At 36.2% G+C, this 19,574-nt stretch overlaps 1 protein-coding gene across 1 annotated transcript in view; it reads left to right on the plus strand.

Annotated features, from left to right (window-relative positions):
• LOC140154374 (nicastrin-like) overlaps positions 1-12,215 on the plus strand; it is a 31,782-nt gene extending 19,567 nt beyond the window's left edge. Inside the window, 6 exon segments of the mRNA XM_072176941.1 lie at positions 227-314; positions 1,622-1,723; positions 2,158-2,245; positions 3,469-3,632; positions 4,623-4,835; positions 5,610-12,215. Of these exon segments, the coding sequence (XP_072033042.1) occupies positions 227-314; positions 1,622-1,723; positions 2,158-2,245; positions 3,469-3,632; positions 4,623-4,835; positions 5,610-5,720 (766 nt within the window). The 3' untranslated portion in view covers positions 5,721-12,215.
• Positions 12,216-19,574: the final 7,359 nt, after the last annotated feature.

The following is a 19,574-nucleotide window of genomic DNA, read 5'->3' on the forward strand; positions in this document are numbered from 1 at the left end:
GAACTTTTGCAAAGCATCAAGGTGTTAATTTTCAATAATATATTGATCTAGATAATGAAAATCGATTTTTAGGTTGCTTCGACCAACAATACCTTGTCTACCCTTAATATGCTACTATTATTACAGTGACTCACATGAAGGATGTTGTTAATTTCAAGTTGTTTCAAATGAATGGATAACCAATACATTCAATGTGGTATTTATAACCAAATTGTCTCTTTTACAGATACTATAATAGTCGCTTTGATGTACCAGTGTTTGTAGACCCAGCTTATGAGGATGCTAGTGAAAATACTACTACTCAATTGGCTGAGGTGTGTATACATACAAACAGCTCATTGATTTATTATTACATAAGCGCTTTGAATCCTCTGGAAAAAGCGCTATATAAATTCCGAAATTTATTTATTTTTATTTTTAAGTTTACCAAGGATGACTCAATGTGTGGGGAGGGGTGCACTCAAACACACTGTGTTGTCATCAACAAGCTAAAATGCGCTGGAAATGGTAGGGATTTCGTCCAAAATCACTGACCCCATTTGTCCTTTTGTTAGGGGGGTATCAAAAAAGGAGATTTTCCAACATTTCACACATAGTTGAAGGTACTTTTGTTTACAGAACATCATCAAACTTTTGGTTTGTTCCCTTAAGATTGGGATTTCAGGCTTTTCAGCCTATGTAGTCACAGCTTTCCTGACTTGAATTACAAATGATATTTTGACCAAAGCCTTTAATAACCTTTAACTATTTGTTCCTGGTAATTTCACCCAAAGTTTTACACCGATAGATTCTTTATCCAAAACACTGTTCAGCGAGAAGCGCCCCCCATTTAAAGAATGTTTCAAGAAAGGTCAGTGATTAGATTGAACATGTGAGGGCCTGCTCAAGCATGATGATACATGTTGGTATCAGTGCATTGTATGCAAGTATCACAAACTGCTACTCAACAACATAAATTCCAGTTTCAGGATTTTATCAGGAAATGGAAGTTGTTTATGGAACTTTGCATGAGAAGTTATGTATCAAAGTGTCTGTAATATGCAGGGATGTAAGTTTTCAGGCTTTTGCCTGAATTTGAAGTTTTTATGTAGTCCAGATGTATGCAATTTCTTTTATTTTTAGCCCATTTTAGGGCCATTCTGGTCATTTTCACACTGTTTTCAGGCTTTTTGTCAAAAGTGGACTTTCAACTCTGTATGAAGAATTGTATTTGAGTGTTTCCTAGGCAATATGAGCTACTGAGGTCACTCCACTCTGTATTGACACAGCAGTTTCTTATGCAATTATTAGTGATCGCTAAGGCTATGGCCAAATCAAGTTACCATTATGCTTTCAAATATTATTTCTAACCGGCAACTGTCCGATCATGAGTGGAAGCTCATACTGTTGGGCCACTATGCAGTCACTAAAGCATTATGTATTTACCCATGTTAATAATATAAGTAGTTTCTGGACATGTTTCATGGTAGAAAAATTACCTCACGATGAAATCGATAGTGCTGTGTGGTGTTCACCAATTGAAATAATTGTTCTTCAGTGGATATCCATAAAATTTAAGCAGTTTCAAGTAAAAGCCTTTGCAACATTTTGTAATCAACCAAACATCTTTTTGTTTAAATAGGATCTAAGAGATGTTGCAACAACGGTGGCAAGGGCACTCTACCGGCTTGCCAGGCCTCATAACAACTTTGATTCTAATAACATAGTAGCGGATTTGAAAATGGTAAGTATTATGCATTAACCACAGACGAGAAAGATAAAAACAACCAGTCAAAGTCCCAGTGTATTGTATGATATGAGTTCTCGCATATTCACGAGGGGCGATTGTTTGATCGTGCCATGTCTAACAATCACGCCAGCGCTGCGTGCCTCCGCGTATACACGATACAACATTGCATGCTTTTGTGATTATGCGATAGACCGTGAAATTACGTGATAATTGCATAGCAGTCTCGTCTGTCACATTTCATGAAAAAGTCGGCCATCATTATCGGATGATGTGGAGACTTTGACTGGTTGTAAGTGGTCTGTTTCTCTCTTGTCTGTGGCATCAACACATTTTTTATAAGATTCTTATATAGATTTGTTTACCATTCTCTTTCACGACAAATAAATTTTCTAACGGACCAATAATTTCTGTGTATCCTACTTCGACAGGTGAATGATTTGCTGTATTGCTTTCTGGCCAGTCCTAACTGCACTCTGTTTAAATCTGTTGCCTCACCAGATGAAGCTCAATCTTTGTGTAAGTTTAAAGAAACAATATTAAATAATTTGTGATGCAGCACATCTAAATGGGGACTCTACAGGTGAAGTCAATTTTGAGTTCTGTTTATAATGACTTCTCCGATTGCTAAAATTGGTTGTGGCATTCGTATTTTGTAAGTGAAAAAGCATCGCAAATTCTTCTTATTTTCCCTATTTGTTTCTGTCTATTTTAATCTATATCTAGATAAGCACTTTAAGTCACACCTTTTAATGTGCTGCATCACATTTTATAAATATAAGATGTAAGGTACGGTACAGTACACCAAGAAACATAGGTGGGTTATTAAGGAAATTGTTACTTGTCAAATGAGATCGTCAAGTTTATTGCATCTGGCTTTCTTAGAAACAGCCTCTATAGTTCCACAGATGTAGGCTAACTTGATCTAATAAATGCATTACACATCAAATATTTTTATAAGTGATTTAATTATATACCTATATATATGTGACACGATCATGGAAGATAAGTCGGGATGTACGCTAATATTGATTTTGAGATATTGGCAAAGAAAGTGTTAAAATTCTTTTGTTTTATATTGTTTTCAGCGTTTGATAAATTGATGTAACTTTGCAAAGAAAAGTCGTATCAACATGGGTTTTTCAGTTTCAGAAAGCTCTAAATGTCCTCTTTAGAAACATATGTAAAACTCATTTTCGACCAGGGACGACATGTGACTCATTCCCCTTGATCATGTCACATATTTGATTCTCGGACACGAGATGACAATGTGAAATCAATGAATGCATCTCACAAGTATTCCACAAGCGTGTGCTGTTGTCAACTATGTGTGACTCAAAAAAATTAAACCAATCACCCTACGCAATGTCATTACTAAGGAGCCGGTCGCTAAGGTCAAAGCTTCGTGAAGTACGCACACACATTGGCACAAAGTTAGACCTGTGTCAGAGAATTAAATATATAACAATTGTAGTATACTTGTTGTTAATTTCTCATTTAAAATACAATCAAAAGGAATGTGTAAAATATTTTTTCAAAGTATGTTTTTGTATGTTCGTCCCTCTGACAGTGAATTACTAGAGAACTGAAAAGGTCTGATATTCACTGATAAGAGATGTATGATTTACTTGATATAGACTGATATTTTTTTATGTTTTATTTGAATTTTCAATTTTTTCCAAGAAAACCATGTTTTAGACATGTAAAGTGATCATTGGTTGTAAACACTTTCTACTCAACAGCTTATCAAAACACACCCTATTCCAATTACGTTGGTGTGTATGATGGTTATTCTGTTAGCGCAACAACTGCTATAGTCAGGCGCCTCTTGGCCTATTACACAGGGGAGGCAACCCCAACTAAGAGCGAGAAAGAATGTACCAAACAGAAGAGTAAAAATGATGAGGTATGTATTTAGACCATAAAACTCCTTGTTTGCAACATTCCACAATTTATTGTTTTCAATGACCCCCCTTTTCAAGTATTTTAAATCCCAATTTACATGGACATTTATATGTCGAATGGAGTTAAGGGGTACTACACCCCTGTGGTAAATTTGTGACTATTTTTGCATTTTTCTCAAAAAATAATAACATACTGGTAATAAAAGTTATGTATATTATGGGGGCAAGGAATCCAATTACTACACTGAAATTTCAGTGACTCAAGTCAAGCGGTTCAGTACTGTATGATAGGAAACGAGGAACATCCTAGCGGTACCTTATTTCTTATCATAAATAACAAACCGCTTGTCTTGGGTCATTGAAATTCCAGTGTAGTAATTGATTCCTTGCCCTATAATATACATACCTTTGTTACCACTGTGTTATTAGTTTTTGAGAAAAATGCAAAAATAGGCACACATTTATCGAGGGGTGTAGTACCCCCTTAAACCACACCATTCAAGAATTCTTAAATCAAGACACAGTTTACACATAGAATCAGTTTCAATTACCGGTATATTTAAGATATGACCTTGTGAAAAATTAAAATTGTCTTTTTGAGGCCAGTTTAGTATGAACATCAAATCCACTAACAGTTGATGCATTTTTTCCAGAGTACCTGTTTCATAAAGTTTATAGATGATTACATTTTTAAAATAAACTCTCTGTCCACATACACACACACCCCATCTCACTCTTAACTCATTATTGCAAAGAAATAATTGTCATCTAGCTATTTGGTTTATAAAATGGAAGTAAGTTTTCTATACTAAGCATATAATTGTGCTTTATTACAAAGACTTGGTATTCAACCAAAAATATGATTTTAATTAATAAATAAAAATAATAGTAAATTTTGATGGACCAGCAAGTTGGAAAACTGAACACTCTGCATCTGGACCATAAAATTTGTGCTCTCACCATTTTACTAAAATGTCCTCTTTTTTTTCCAGATTTTTACATACAGTTTTATTCAAGGTCCAGAAATTAATGAAACTTATGGACTTTGTGTTAAGAGTATAGCCAACTCATCCCCAGCCCAATCACCAGCATTTACCAATAGCACTAAAGAAAGTTGGAGCTCCACAGAATACTCTACATGGACAGAGAGTAGATGGAGTTCATACAGCGCTAGAATCTTCCTTAAACCAAGTACAGGACAAGAGGTAAGCTGCGATTTTTTCCCCATATGGCCATTGAATTGTATATGCAGTTGCAGAATGCTGCACTTCTTTTGTCTGTATTCAAGACTAAGCCATCTGTTGTAAAATTAGTACTCCTGTAGCATCAGGGTTAAGGTAAGTACTCCAGGATTTAGGGTTAGGGTTCTCCGGGAGCACTGTATGTTGACAATGTCTCAATTTTGCCATGTGTGCTGCTCATGGAGATGAAAATAGTGTAACTCCAAATTATTTTGCTACACCGCTGGCAACTTAGGTCCCATCATAATGAACAATCACCATTTTGATGATTGCAAACTTTATTGGTTGTAATTTGCTTCATGGTGTGTAAAATCTGTCGCAAGGTTCATTTTATGCGTTAACCATCGCATACACACGTTCCACATTAAGCATGTGCACCTTGTGGAAAATAATATGTGCTGGACGGTTAGCGGTATACTAATTTGTTAAAGGAATTCTGCAATAAATTATAGCGCACACAGGTTTTCATATTAATTTGGTATGAACAAATGTATCCATCTCTAATATAGGAACCACCTTTTAATGTAATAAGTTTGGTTCTCAAAAGTGTATTTCCTATTATACTATGCAAAGTAATATAATCAGATCTATTGTCATCCTCATCAGTTCATGCAAACATTCCTCCTCAAAGTAATGATATTGTGTGGTTCAACTCAATGAGCTTACCCACACCACCATACAGAGTACAGAGATAAAGACTTGCATATTGAAACCATGTTATTTTTCTTCTCTTTACAGAGTATCATATTTTCGCTAGGGATGATAGTTCTCATCGTGTCTTTGACAACATCATACTTCCTCAATGCCAGAGCAGGAGTTCTGTTTGTACCGAATAGGACTAGCTATTGATGATGGTTCAGGTGCAAACTAGAGAGTAGTATATTATTAGGGAAGTAATGCCTCATCAGCCAGCAGCATGATAAGTATCGCCAGCATGGATTTGTCAAAATGACAGATTTGATGATAGAGATGGCACTAACTGGTTAAGTCACTTTTGTATCGTCAATTTTCTTCAAAGTGAATTGGTTTTGTTTGCAAGTGATTACATCTTTATTTTAAGAAAGGGTCTTTATCAGGGACAATCTTTCTCCCTGATTCCCTTTTAAATATCTCAGTAGGTCTGTAGTTCTTGGGTTAAGGCGCAAAAATTGACTACACTTTGTTTTGTCTAATTTTGATGTGCTCATATCCCAAGAATCACAAGACCTATTGAACTATGAGTGCAATATATGTAATCCTTGAAATAATACAGGTGTTACTGTGTTTAAATATAGATGAAGTGGAAAAAATCGCACCAAGCTTGACAAAGTTGGTTAGTGCTATCTTATAATGGGTGTGTCTAGAATGGCGTGAAGCAGTGTGTGACTCTTACATAAATCAACACTCCATTGGAGAAATACTTCTGAACTTAACACATCACTGTACTGCGACACTTGACCTTGGCTTTTTATGTGAAAAGTAAAGATTTCATATACTATGATCAGCTCGTAATAGGTGGGACTCATAAAATCACTTTGGGACTGATGCGTGCATTTGCAAATTTACGCAGGCGTAATTTGGAGCTTTATTGACTAGCGCAGTGCCAAAAAACGGATAACTCTCGCCTATTACAAGCAGATCATAGTATATGTGCATTCTAATAGGAAACTGTTAAGGAATTGAAATATTGCATTTACAGTTCCTGTGGTAAGGCAAAATGTGTACAATGGTGTTGTTTGTTTTGTCATATTTTGACACACGTCATCAACATCCACAAGATTGAAAGTAAAATATCTGAATTTATTAGAGCTTCTTCAATGAGAACCATGTGTTCTTTTTAACACTTCTAATGCGGATTTGATAAAATGATTCAATAACATAATTAAAGTCACCCACATCACATACTGGCGTATCTCAGAAAGCTGCCTTGAACAATGTTTATTATCATTGTTGTATTTCAAATTGTACTTTCAAATATCAGTATGTTTATTTCTTTAATGAATGGACTTGGAATTGTAATTTATCGTGATAATACCTCAAAATTAATATCACTTTAAATTTTACAGTGTATCTTATCACAAATTAGATGACAATAATTTAAAAAAATAACTCTAGGCAGCCTTTTGAGATATAATAGTATGTGATGCGGAAGGCGATACGAGTTAACAGTTAGCATCACCTTGAAGACAAAGTCAAACACATCACTAAATGTAATGGGAGGTGAGAGCAGGATAAAGGTGTATGGCTACCTTCAGTTTCTTGTAAAATTCAAAATTACATGCCTCCTACTTCTTAAGAATTCAATCTTACTGTCTTGGTTAACATTTTGGACATTGACCAGAAGGTGGGGAGATATAAGTAATAAACAGACAGCACAATTATGGAAATAAAAGGGGTTTTTTTTTGTAAGGAGTATACTTCTTGAAGAGGACCCATAAAGATGAACAGTAAACAAGCTTTTATACAAGAAAAAAATGCTATTGTCATAAGATTTATGTGCCTGTATATGCATGTCCAGTGATACATTTTCATCCACATAAAAGTATAGTTTCTTGTTCCAGGAGTAAATTATTAGGGAGGGATGTTTTTCCAATGCAAAGTTTGCATGATTATAGTCAAATGCAGCAAACCTTTGACGAGCGCGACTACCATGATGTTGCAAATTCGGCGCTAACAACGTGTACGTACGGTGCACAGTTCATTCATAAATTTCCACTCAGCAACAACATATCGCCTTAGCAGCCAATCAGAGACAAGTGCGTGCAACGCAGTAAATACGTGATGTATCCTTACAAGACGCGCTCGTCAAAGGTTTACTGCATTTTCGTATAGGGAGGGGGATGTTTTTCCAGTGCGAAATGTGTATTGCTAATAGTCAATCTTTTTTCATTTGTACAAATACTTGAAAGTGATTATTGTACCTATTAAGAAAGTTGGAGCTCCGCAAAATACTCCAAACAGATATGTAAATCAACTCAAATTTGAATTTCAAGACAAAAATAAATGTAAGACTAAGAAAGCATGAACTCATGAAAATGAAGGAATAGGCAAAAAAACAGATTATGATTTTAAATTGCCTAATGCAGATATGACAGTGCAATCTTGAGGTCTTGCTCATGGATATACAGTGGCATAGCAACATGGAGAGTTTGGAGATTCCCTTTAGATGTAAATTGGCTCATTTTTCTCCCATACCCCATAACCTTGCTATGTCACTGTAGATAGCTAATATATAGTCAAGAATACATTGTAGGATAGTTAATAAATGGTGTTTGTAGTTAGACCATTTCAGGGAATCCTGAAAGCCTTTGGGATTTAATCCAATGTCATTTTTAGTGGTGTTGTCGACATGTGTTGTGTCGACATAACAAATATCTTGACATGTTAACATAAATTTGGTTTGTCAACATAAAAAACCAACAACTAAGAAGTGCTAATATTTTAATACTGCCAACGATCATTCCAACAGGTATGGTCTTGATATATGTAGCCTACATAGGACGTTGCTAATTGCCAGCCCGGCGCCCAGGGCCAGGCATACTTCAATATATACTGCATAGTCAACTAAATTATGATGAATTTCTCTAATATTGTGATTAATGTGATGCAATTTGATCGACTCCCATTCCAACTAATTCCCAAATTTATGTCAACGTCGGGACATGTCAACATAGAAAAATTATCTCGACAACAGCACTAGTTATGGTTGATGTGCATGTTGTAGTGCAGTTACACAATGTTGACACAGTTGACCTGATGTTCAGCTTATAATAAAGACTCATAGTATGGTGGATTGATATATAGAATTATTGGAATAGCATGCATCCAGTTGGGCGCAGCACCTATGCTAGTTTCGCTTTGCATAATGTGTAATATTGTTGCATGCTTATGTAAAATTTACTCAAGCTTAAGTTGGGACTTTATTCCTGCACACAGTAACAAAAGTCAGATAATTATTGCCAATTATAAGCTGAACAAAGTATAGTATGTGTAAAATCGCAAAGGCTCTCTGCAATTTTGAAATGGTTTATTGAAAGGGTTCAGCCAGTGTCTTAGCTAGCCAACTGTCATGGTGGATTGGGGGTTAGCTCCTGGGATGGGCAAATTAATGGTTTTGACAGATGCTGAATTATAATTCAAGATGTTGAGAAACTCTATTGAACTTTTCAGCATAACAAAACAAGGCCATATCAGCAATATATTGGAGAGGATGTAGAAGCCTGGTTAGTGTTTTAAATGTCAAATTAGGATAAGCAAATTTACTCAAATGATGAGCAAACCTCTATTTCTAGCTATGACACTGGATTCAGCTCTTATGAAGCTGCTGTTGGAGAAGGTACAGGTGTTCCTCTCTTCATTATTAGGTAGTTTCAGTATTAGTGAATGAAGGTGAGGAATGGCTTGATAATATTTTTAGGCATTCATATTAGTTTGAGACTAGTAAAATGCAAAACGTATTGAAGGATGAAATTATATGTACATGTCTAGTACAGATCTTGCCGTTCATCTGTTCAAACTGCACACGTAAAAACTTATAATCAAATAAATGTATGTTGACATACTACTTGGTTGGTGTGATTCTGCATGCCCTAACAATGCTGATCTTGTTTTGTTGGGTTAGGGCATGCTAATGCTATCAAGCTTCCTGTGAGGATGGCATATAGACCGGACGCATTTTGTATCTTTGGATTTAAATGATATGCAGATAGTATTTTAAAACCATGAATAGCACCCAACAGGCAAAGTCCCTGTGCTTTGTGTGCAACTGCAATGAGAATTCTTGCATATTCATGAAGGCAGATCATTCTATCGCCTGTGCCTAACAAAGATAAAAAATGACCAGGACTGGGCTTTGAAAAAATTTGCCCTGACAGACGAGAGTGGATATAACATTTTTGTCTCTCACACCTCATTTAATAACAGATTATGGTGGATTGTGTTTATTATTAGTCTATGATTAAGGGCCATACAGACCCACGAGTATTTGATGTAAAATATTTGATGAAACATGTCTTATAATCTTAATGTAGAACAATTTAAAACTGATTCACACAAGCAATGTAAAATTTCACTTACGAGTGGAATTTTCGTGCCTCATCCTAGGTCACTTCTTCAGCACTGAGTTGGCGTAGTACTGGAAGGCGTGCCGCTACTCGGGACACGTGATCTGGGCAATGAACCCAAACCACTTGACCCGAGTAGACTATTGTAGGCGGCTGGTAGGGGGTGGCGTCCCTGATCTTTATTGAGGTCTGGATCGGAGGCTGCGATGTACACTGCTTCCTTCACCCCTCGCTGAAACCACCTGGAATCGCTGTCCAACACCTTGACCTCACCAGGGTCAAAGGAGTGTCTGGCAGCTTTCATATGTCCTCCAACCGGCGAGGGCTCTCTTTTAATCTTTTCCCATTATGTCTTATAATCTTTTCCCATTCTATTTCCAGTAATGTTTAACTAATGAATGTTTGATGGCGTAAAATTGACAATATGTTATATAGAATATTTGGTGAAAATATATTATCGATTTTACATCATCAGACATTCGTTAGAAGTTCAACATAACTGGAAATAGAATGGGAGTAGATTAAATAACGAAGACATGTTACATCTAATATTCTACATCCACTAAAAAGTCTGTAGTGGCCCTTAGTCTAAAACATACTTCCCTACGTCCAAGCTTCCTTCTTAGTGGGGTGGCTCTTGTTTTTCTCTGCAATTCTGTTGAAAGAATTGCATGAATGAAATACACTCTTTGCTTAAACATCATCTACAATGTGCACATGATGTTCATGGTCCCTGTCATTTTGTACTATTTGCTTTAGATTCGGTGTTATCCATACAGGAAGCTACATATTGTTAGCATGCCATAAACCAGCAGTGGTATGTAATGATATACATGCAATGATGCGGAGGTTGGGTATAACTTGCTGAATCATGATACTAATTACTACACACTCCCAGTTACAGAAAAATACAGAAACAGCTCAATCCTAATAAATCAAATCCGATCTTGACCTAACTGGGAATAAAAGTTAAAAATTTGAGAATATGCATTTTTTAGGTTTTTATTGGGTTTTCTTTTTGTATGCTTAAACAATCACCTGTAAAGGCTTGTACAAAGACTAATTTCATTCTATGCATTGCATTCTGAGTTGTATACAAGGTGCTTGACATTCTCAATTGTGATGCTATTAATAAAAAATAAAGACAATAAGAGTGACATTTATTTAGATTGATATTTTGGCCTATACACACAATTTTGAATGTTTTGGGTTGGGTTTAACTAAGGATTGAGCTGACAAAACATTGATATTTTGTAATTCAAAATCTTTAGTCCTTTTTTAAGTGACATCGGGAGTAGGGTGTAACAAGTTCAATGTGCAACGACAACATTCCTTTAAATGAAATGTTTTATTACTCAAATGTTAAATATTGTACTTAAAACTGAATACCAGCCAATGCTTGGATGTTTTGAGACTTTTGTTTTCTAATCATGTTGGAGTCAATAAGTATGTTTTTTATATACATGTATGCATTATAATTTATTTGTAAAGAACAAAACTAAGATGATGTAAAGCAGAAAAGAAATTCTGTTCTTGCCATGGCTCATTGCACTGTTGGTGATGTTGCAAAAATACCACTTAAGTTTGAATTTTCAAAGCAAAAAATAATAACTAAAAAAAAAACACTAACTTGCCTATAATGTGCAAATGTGGAGATACTTCTTGCTGCAGCACTGAACAGTTTCACAAATGAGCCATGCAGAAAACAATTGCAGGAAATGAGCCATGCAAAAATCCAGGGGAGAGGGCTTTGACATGTGGGTATCGTTGATGTACAAAGATTAACCTAAAAATTATAATTTCCAAGATCAAAGCACTGTGTATGTAAGGTGAATCTAAAACAAACAAATTTGAGAAACAGGGTTAACATGGTATCGAACCTTGCCCAATAAATCAACATATTATATAGGTTTCTTACATTAAAAAAAAAAGGTGTACGAAATTAGGTAAACTTTCTGACCTTAGTTTTTATCCAGTTGTGTAATCAAGGATTTGTGTTTTATATCCCTGGGCTCAGGGCTCAGAGTCAAGAAAATTTATTATTTACTTGCTTGGGGAGTAAGATATGGCAGAACTTAATTTAGGGTATACAAATGACATTTGCCATAATTGTTAACAGGTGCATTTTCAGATCCATGTTTTAGGGTGCTTTTTGAAAGGCCCAAGTTCACAGATGATACCCTCTTGTCAATGTCAAGTGGCCCCTGGGAGTATGAGATATGGAATAGAGAGCAGTCTATCCTATTGTACAGTGTGTAATCCTGTAGTTGCAATTAAAATTAAAACAAACCAAAAATATGTACTTGTTGCCTTTAAATTTGTACATGGATTTTTGTGTGTGCTATAGTAATTGTGCCAGGATTGTTCAAAAAGTCCATTATTTTGTCAGTTCAACTTTGTGATGGGCAAATGAAAGTATTGCATTCTTTTAGAAGCTCTTGCCGCCTCTGGTTTAGGCTTGATCACTTTAAAGCTTATTCATTGATAACAGCGAAAGTGTTTTAAAAAAATAACAACTGTATAGATTACCTAAAAGTAAAGGATAATGGTCATTAGGATTTTTTTAATGAAATATTTGGCAAAAAAAAGCAAGAAAAATAGGATTATTGACAAGTTCAAGCCCAATTCAAATACATGTAGCTAAATTACAGATGCATGTGAAATGTTTTGTTTTTAATACACTGCTTTCGGGATAAAGAAATGTTATAATGAAGAAACCAGAGATGCCAGTTTTCAGGGTTTTTGTGAGTTCCCGCGTTTTTATTTATTTTCAGCCTGTTTTGGGGCTTTTTGGCCTACATTCACGCGCTTTTCAGGTTTTTGAGTAAAACTGACTGGCATCTCTGAGAAACTGACCAAAATTTAAAACGGCACTTGATTATCAAGAACATACAAAATAAGAAACAAAATGCTTTGTAGGCCCTAAATGATTTCTACAGAAGATAGCAAGCAAACCAAAAACATTGCTTCGAGGCAAAACGGCTATAATTGACCACGCGTTTAGAAAAAAATACCCAATATGCCGAATGCAAAGCTATAATGAAATGTTAAAATGAAGAAGCTGACCAAAATTTAAAACGGCACTTATATAACAGAGATTATCAGGAACATGAAGGGGAAAAAAAGAAGAAAAAAACAAGCAAAACAAAACAAAAGAACAATGATGATTCAGTACGCAAAAAATTACTTTTGTCTTTTATAAACCCACCGTAATTGCTATCTTCGGTAGATAGTCAAAATGATAATCATTAAAAAAAACATAACTAGAAAAAAATAGAGGTATTAATTATTTTCTTTGTAAGCCCTAAATTCTATCTACAGAAGATAGCAAGCAAAGCAAAAAACATGCAAAATAATGTTCCAAACAAACATTACCTTACATGTGTTCTAGATGATGATGAGTCAGTGTTTAAAACGGCACTTATATAGCATACTCTAGGCTCTATGGGGGAGTTCGTGGCCATCTCTGTTGTACTCAGTCAACCATGATTTTATTGTTGTACAAGTCAAGGGCTTTCAGAAAAACTTGGGTGATTGATCTGAATTTGCCTAACTTTTTCTATAGAGGGCGTTTTTCAAAATGGCCGCCACAATTATTACTTTTGACAATATCTCAGGTTCTGGAGTGCGTAGAGACACGATTTTGGTGTCTATACCTATGTTTTTACTACCAAGGAATCCAATAAGACCAGTTGTTTAGTCACTGGCACCTCCTTTGAGGCAGCAATTTTGAATTTCAAAATGGCCGCCAAAAATTAACATTGTTATTTATAAGCAAAGAGTCATAGTTTTGGTGGCTATACTTTTGTTTGTATGGTCTTATAGTATCAAATGGGAGCATTAAGAATATCTTACATTTGTATTCATTAAGTTTAACATCTACATGGTTTTGTCCATGCTTAAAATGCATTTTATATGGTATAATACTATTCAAATCAGTCCTGAGCTCACATGACTATTAACCTGACAGTTTCGTCTGGTCGACAGAGTTTCTCAGGAGCCTCCAAAACTGTCATTATTAGGCATTAGGCAGTTAAACTTAGGTTGTGATTGAAAGAAAACCATACAAATTTACCATTTGATTTGTAAGGAACTTGATTATCTTCAATAATAGCCCGGAATAATAGTTCATATATATATTGTCTATCAGGTCAGTTGTGGAGATTTCTACAGCTATCTGTCTTCTGACACTTGCAGAATACACTGCATTTTACCATTGCTGCACGGCAAGGACAAGTTACACGAGCACAGTTGCCGCATAATGACACACCACACTCCAACATGGCTCCAATGATCTCAATGATGTCAAAGGAAGAAGGTTTCCATTCTCATGTAGAAAACCTTAGTCTAGTGGATCTAGATCAGCTGTTTGGACGATGAGTTGCCTATCCAGAACATGCATGGTGGCATATGCATTGAAGAATGCACGGTAGATGTGAGGTTCCAAATCTTTAGATGTTGGTGGCAGACTCTGGTGTAAAGCTGACTTTGAGAAGTGAAAATGTTGTGCTCTGAGTTGCAGAAAATTACTGGACTTGTTTCCAGCATCTATGACTTGCACCAAGTACTGTTCTACCTGCTGGATAGAAGAAGGACCTAGTGGAGTTGTTGCGCCAAATCCTTGCAAGTAAACCACAGGTTTGGCCTTGAGGGCTGCTTTCTTTGTGCCTATTTTACTGGTGATGTCACATCCTGTGAGGCTATGTAGCGCAGGAAGCACTATGCACATCTGAGGGCCCAATCTTGCATACAGAATGTGGAGAGGGACAAAGCGGGCAGTGTTGCCTCTCCCTGCTCTTACCCACAGTTCCTGAAGACCCTCGTGAAGAAAGGTAGCCATATAAAACAACAGGGCAACTGTTACATCAGTATCGTTGGATATAACAACGCATGTTTTGTGACCAGCTCGGACACAATCTATGACATACATAGGTATACGGAGATCTGCCTCTTCAACTTAAGACTGCAGGTGCTGCATGTTATATTCTGTTCCATTATGGATCTTTATGCACTTCCATTTGCCACTGTCAATGCATAGCTGGCTAAGAACAGTTGGCTCTTTATGCATTTCCACGGACCTATCACACAAGAATGCATACACTAGTGTTTCGAGCAGCAGTTTATTTTGGCTTGATGGCCAGAACGTTGACATGTTCTTTGGAATTGGTGTAGATCAGATAGCTCAATTGAGCTCAGTACCATTGGAGTTGTGCTGCATCTCCTTAACCTCTCTGTATCCTTCACCGATGGGTCGTTATGGTAAATGTCAAAGATATAATCGCATCTGCCATGGTGATGATACAGAGAGGTTGTTTCTGCAAACTTTGAGAGCAGATCAGAGAAACTTGCAAGTCCTGATAGAGGCACTCTGCGGATTGCTGCCATGACATCAATCAGGAAGGTTGAATCATCTTTATGCCGGTAGCAATAGTCATCAGGCTTGAGGGTTTCCTCTAATTCCCGAACAAGTTGGTTCTTTTCTGGTTTGGCCATTAAACCGTCATCACCAAACAGCAATGGGGAAGGTACGACATCATATGTCATAAAATCATCAGTGCCAAAACCTCTATCTCTAGCCACTTCGATGGATTTGTCAGTCATATTCATGGCTGCGATGACTTTCTGGACTGTTCTCTTGGGTTTGTCTTTGATTGAGGCCATTGTTTTGAGATTCCCTCTCTTAGTTTTACAGATTTCTTGATTATCTCTTGACTGTGGAAAGCCTGATATTTGTTCTTCCCTTTTCCAGACGCATTTAGTACATCGTTTCTGATTACTGATGTCATCACCTGCTTGGTGACGAAGTTGTGGAGCTCTGTGGGGCACTCTGCAGAGAACGGTGACCCTCTCTTTTCAATGAATTTCATCATCTCTTGAACGTGCCCTTCTTGTTTGTTAGTGACTGAAGATGATAATTCATGATAGTGCCATGCCTCTGAGGTACTCCCGTCGACACCAGTAAATTATCTGTGCAGGTTTTTTCAGGATGGCTGTCCACCCCTACTGCGTCCAAGTCTAATATAGTAGTATTTTGGGGTTTCTTGACCCTAAAAACATATGTTTAGACACCAACGTCAGGTCTATGAACTTCTAATGCTAAGATAAAGTCAAAAGTAGTCAATTTGGCGGCCATTTTGAAAAGCGCCCTCAATAGAAAAGTGAATTATATTCTATTAGTCTATACCAGTTGTTTTGGGGATTCCTTGACCCTGAAAACGTATGTTTAGACACCAACGTCCGGTCTCTATGACCTCTAGAGCTGAGATTAAGTAAAAACTAGTCAATTTGGCGGCCATTTTGAAAAGCGCCCTCAAAAGAAAAGTTATTCATATTCTAAGTATATTCTATTAGTTTTTTCGGGCTCCTTGACCCTGAAAACATATGTATAGACACCAAAATCATATCTCTATAAGCCTCTGGAGCTAAAATATAGTCAAAAATAGTTAATTTGGTGGCCATTTTGAAAAACGCCCTCTACAGAAAAAGTTAGGCAAATTCAGATCGATCACCCAAGTTTTTCTGAAAGCCCTTGACTTGTACAACAATAAAATCATGGTTGACTGAGTACAACAGAGATGGCCACGAACTCCCCCATAGAGCCAGGAGTAGCAGAGATTATCAGGAATACGAAGGGGGAAAAATAAGAAACAAAACAAAAAAGCAAAACAAAACAAAAAACAATGATGATTTAGTACGCAAAAAATTACCTTTTGTCTTATATAAACCCGCCGTAATTCCTATCTTCGGTAGATAGTCAACATGATAATCATTAAAAAAATCATTAAACATGAAGAAAAACTAGAGGTATTAATTATTTTCTTTGTAAGCCCTACAGAAGATAGCAAGCAAAGCAAAAAAACATGCAAAATAAATAATGTTCCAAACAAACATTGCCTAACACGCGTTCTAGATGATGATTCAGTACGCAAAATGCGAGGATTCCGTACGCAAAATCCCGGGGCAAAATGGCTATAATTGGCCGCGCGTTTAGAAAAGTCTTATTCAGATTCCCTTTTACAAATTAAGCGTACTGCTAGCCGTCCAGCGCGTATTATTTGCACAAGGTCCAATGCACACGCTTGACGTCGCGCGCGTATACGCGATGGTTAAGCTGTCAAATGAAATCTGAATAAGACTTTAATAGGCTGAATGCAAAGCTATAAAGAAATGTTAAAATGAAGAAGCTGACCAAAATAGCGGCACTTTTATAGCACTATCAGGAACACGAAGGAAAAAAAAAAGAAACAAAACAAAACAAAAGAGCAAAACAAAATTCTGCATAACATTTCTGAAAATGACTACAGATTTTAGGTCCGACTAATTTTTGAGTACTATATAAAAAGGCCACATTTTCCCGTGTTTACATCCGACTGCTAACCGCGTTCTGACCTCGTTTCTTCATGCGCAAATAATCGTAAATATCACTCAAATTTTCGCATTTTCTTTTCAAATTTGTAGAGATCACATTCACAAGTTCTAGTAAAACACGATTTTCAACACTAAAATTGTTAATATTGTACCGATTTTCTAGAATTTTTATGCAAAGTTTGGGACTATAGGCGTGATAAACTTTTACCGGAAACCGCTTCACAGGCGGATTTAGTGGTATATGAACCCTAAAGCGATATTTTATAGAATCATGTTAGGCCTAACTGGTGTGCTATCTTCTGAAGATCAAATTAAAATTTCAAATGTTGCTTCATTTTGTTTTGGTTTATAATTTTAATTGCATGTGTTTTTTGTATTTACTTACTGAATACCAGTATATAGGCCTAGCTGAAATAAAATGTTTTCATTGTCCGCTGCGCGATACATAGGCCTAGGCCTATTTTCGAATCGAATTAGGCTATATCTACTGAGAATCAAATTAAATTTCAAATGTTGCTATATTTAGTTTTGGTTTAATTTGGGACTATAGGCGTTAATTTGGGACTAGGCCTATATGAGATTCTAAATGCTAGGCCTTTCTTCAAAAAATCGACATTCGGCCTATACAGGGTGTATCAAAATGATTGGTACCAGGATATGTGGTAGTTTCAAAAATATATCAAAAATATAAAATTGCTAATTAATATAGTTTTTGTACAAATAGAAAGGGACATAGGCCTATGTTTGCTTATTGATCTAATAATCTGAAGATAATAGGTTGATGCATCTGGGAGCTATTGTCATTTAAACGAAGATCGACGTAATCATGGTTTTACCACAAGATGAATAGGTTAACTGCTTGAACCATTTATTCCATACATGCTCTTAAACAATATTTCACTTCAGTCTACATAACATAAAATTGCTTTACACATTTAGAATATAGTTCCTGAAGTCTCTGCCTTACGACTCTGGCAGTGTGAGGTGAAGTCCTATCTTGAATGAACTTAACACCTGGGATGGGTCCATTCTGTAACTGCGCATATCAAATTTTGAAACATTATTAGTTATAGCATGTTTGCATGGGATCATCCTTGCTCTTAGAAACTGTTTTCTAAATCTTCACTGCACTTCGCCATAGCTTCATGAAACCATACTGAAGTGTCGAATACTGTGGAGCCATTCCAATAACTCTTACCTGAGACTATTGTACCTATTCAGGTATAATAGTCTCAGCTCTTACCAGGTCTAACCTAACAGACACTGTCTACAGTCCATAACCGTACTACCACACCATCTACTTAGTAATCTCAATGCATCTTATACTACAATTTAAAATACCGCCCTAGAAGGTGTAAATACACAAACCTCTTTCACCCCATATAAATTATATTACAGCTTTGACATTACTTTCGACCAATAACTATTGATTAGAACATTTATATACAACATCTATGAAGAAATAGGCATGGAAAAAATAAAACATTTCCGAGATTTTCAACATATCATTCTCACAAGGTATAAAATAGAGCTTTGAAAATGGTGCGCTACGGATCCAGCGTTACGATGAAAAGTGTAAAAACACCTACTTTCCTTTAGAATGATGTACCTTCTGAACGAAATGTGCTATCTTTATGATCTAACATTCCTAGTAAAGATTAAACTACTATAATTTCAAATATTTAAACAATTAACTCCAAGCTGTTACAAAAAATAGTAAAAAAAAATCTGCAAAAATGAGAAGTCGTCGGTACCAATCATTTTGATACACCCTGTATGCCGCGCTATTTAAAAAAAAAAAAAAAAAGGTGGGGGATTTAAAAATAGAGAAACATGCAGATGATAATCTCTGCTTTAGGCCTATAAGTGCCGTTTTAAATTTTGGTCAGCTTCGTCATTTTTACATTTCTTTATAGCTCTACAGTCGGCCTAATGCCGATTTTTGTCTGAGCGCGGCAACCCCGTTCAATGCAGTTTTGCCGTTTCGCGCCGTACTGAATCATCATCTACAACGCGTGCTAGGCAATGTTTGTTGGGTTTTTTTTTTTTATATATTATATTTTATTATATTTTTTTGCTTGCTATCTTCTGAAGATAGCAATTTTGGTCACCTTCGTCATTTTAACATTTCTTTATAGCTTTGCATTCGGCCTAGTGCCGATTTTTATACTAAAAGAATATGTGGCGAGACATGCCGTAATTTGCCCGATTCTGGTGCCGGTGTCTATAGAGCTCCTGCATTGATTTACATGGGTAATATTAAAATTGAAATATCTCAAGAACCGAATACCGT

The sequence above is a fragment of the Amphiura filiformis genome, chromosome 6, assembly GCF_039555335.1.
Source record: "Amphiura filiformis chromosome 6, Afil_fr2py, whole genome shotgun sequence".
Lineage (NCBI taxonomy): Eukaryota > Metazoa > Echinodermata > Ophiuroidea > Amphilepidida > Amphiuridae > Amphiura > Amphiura filiformis.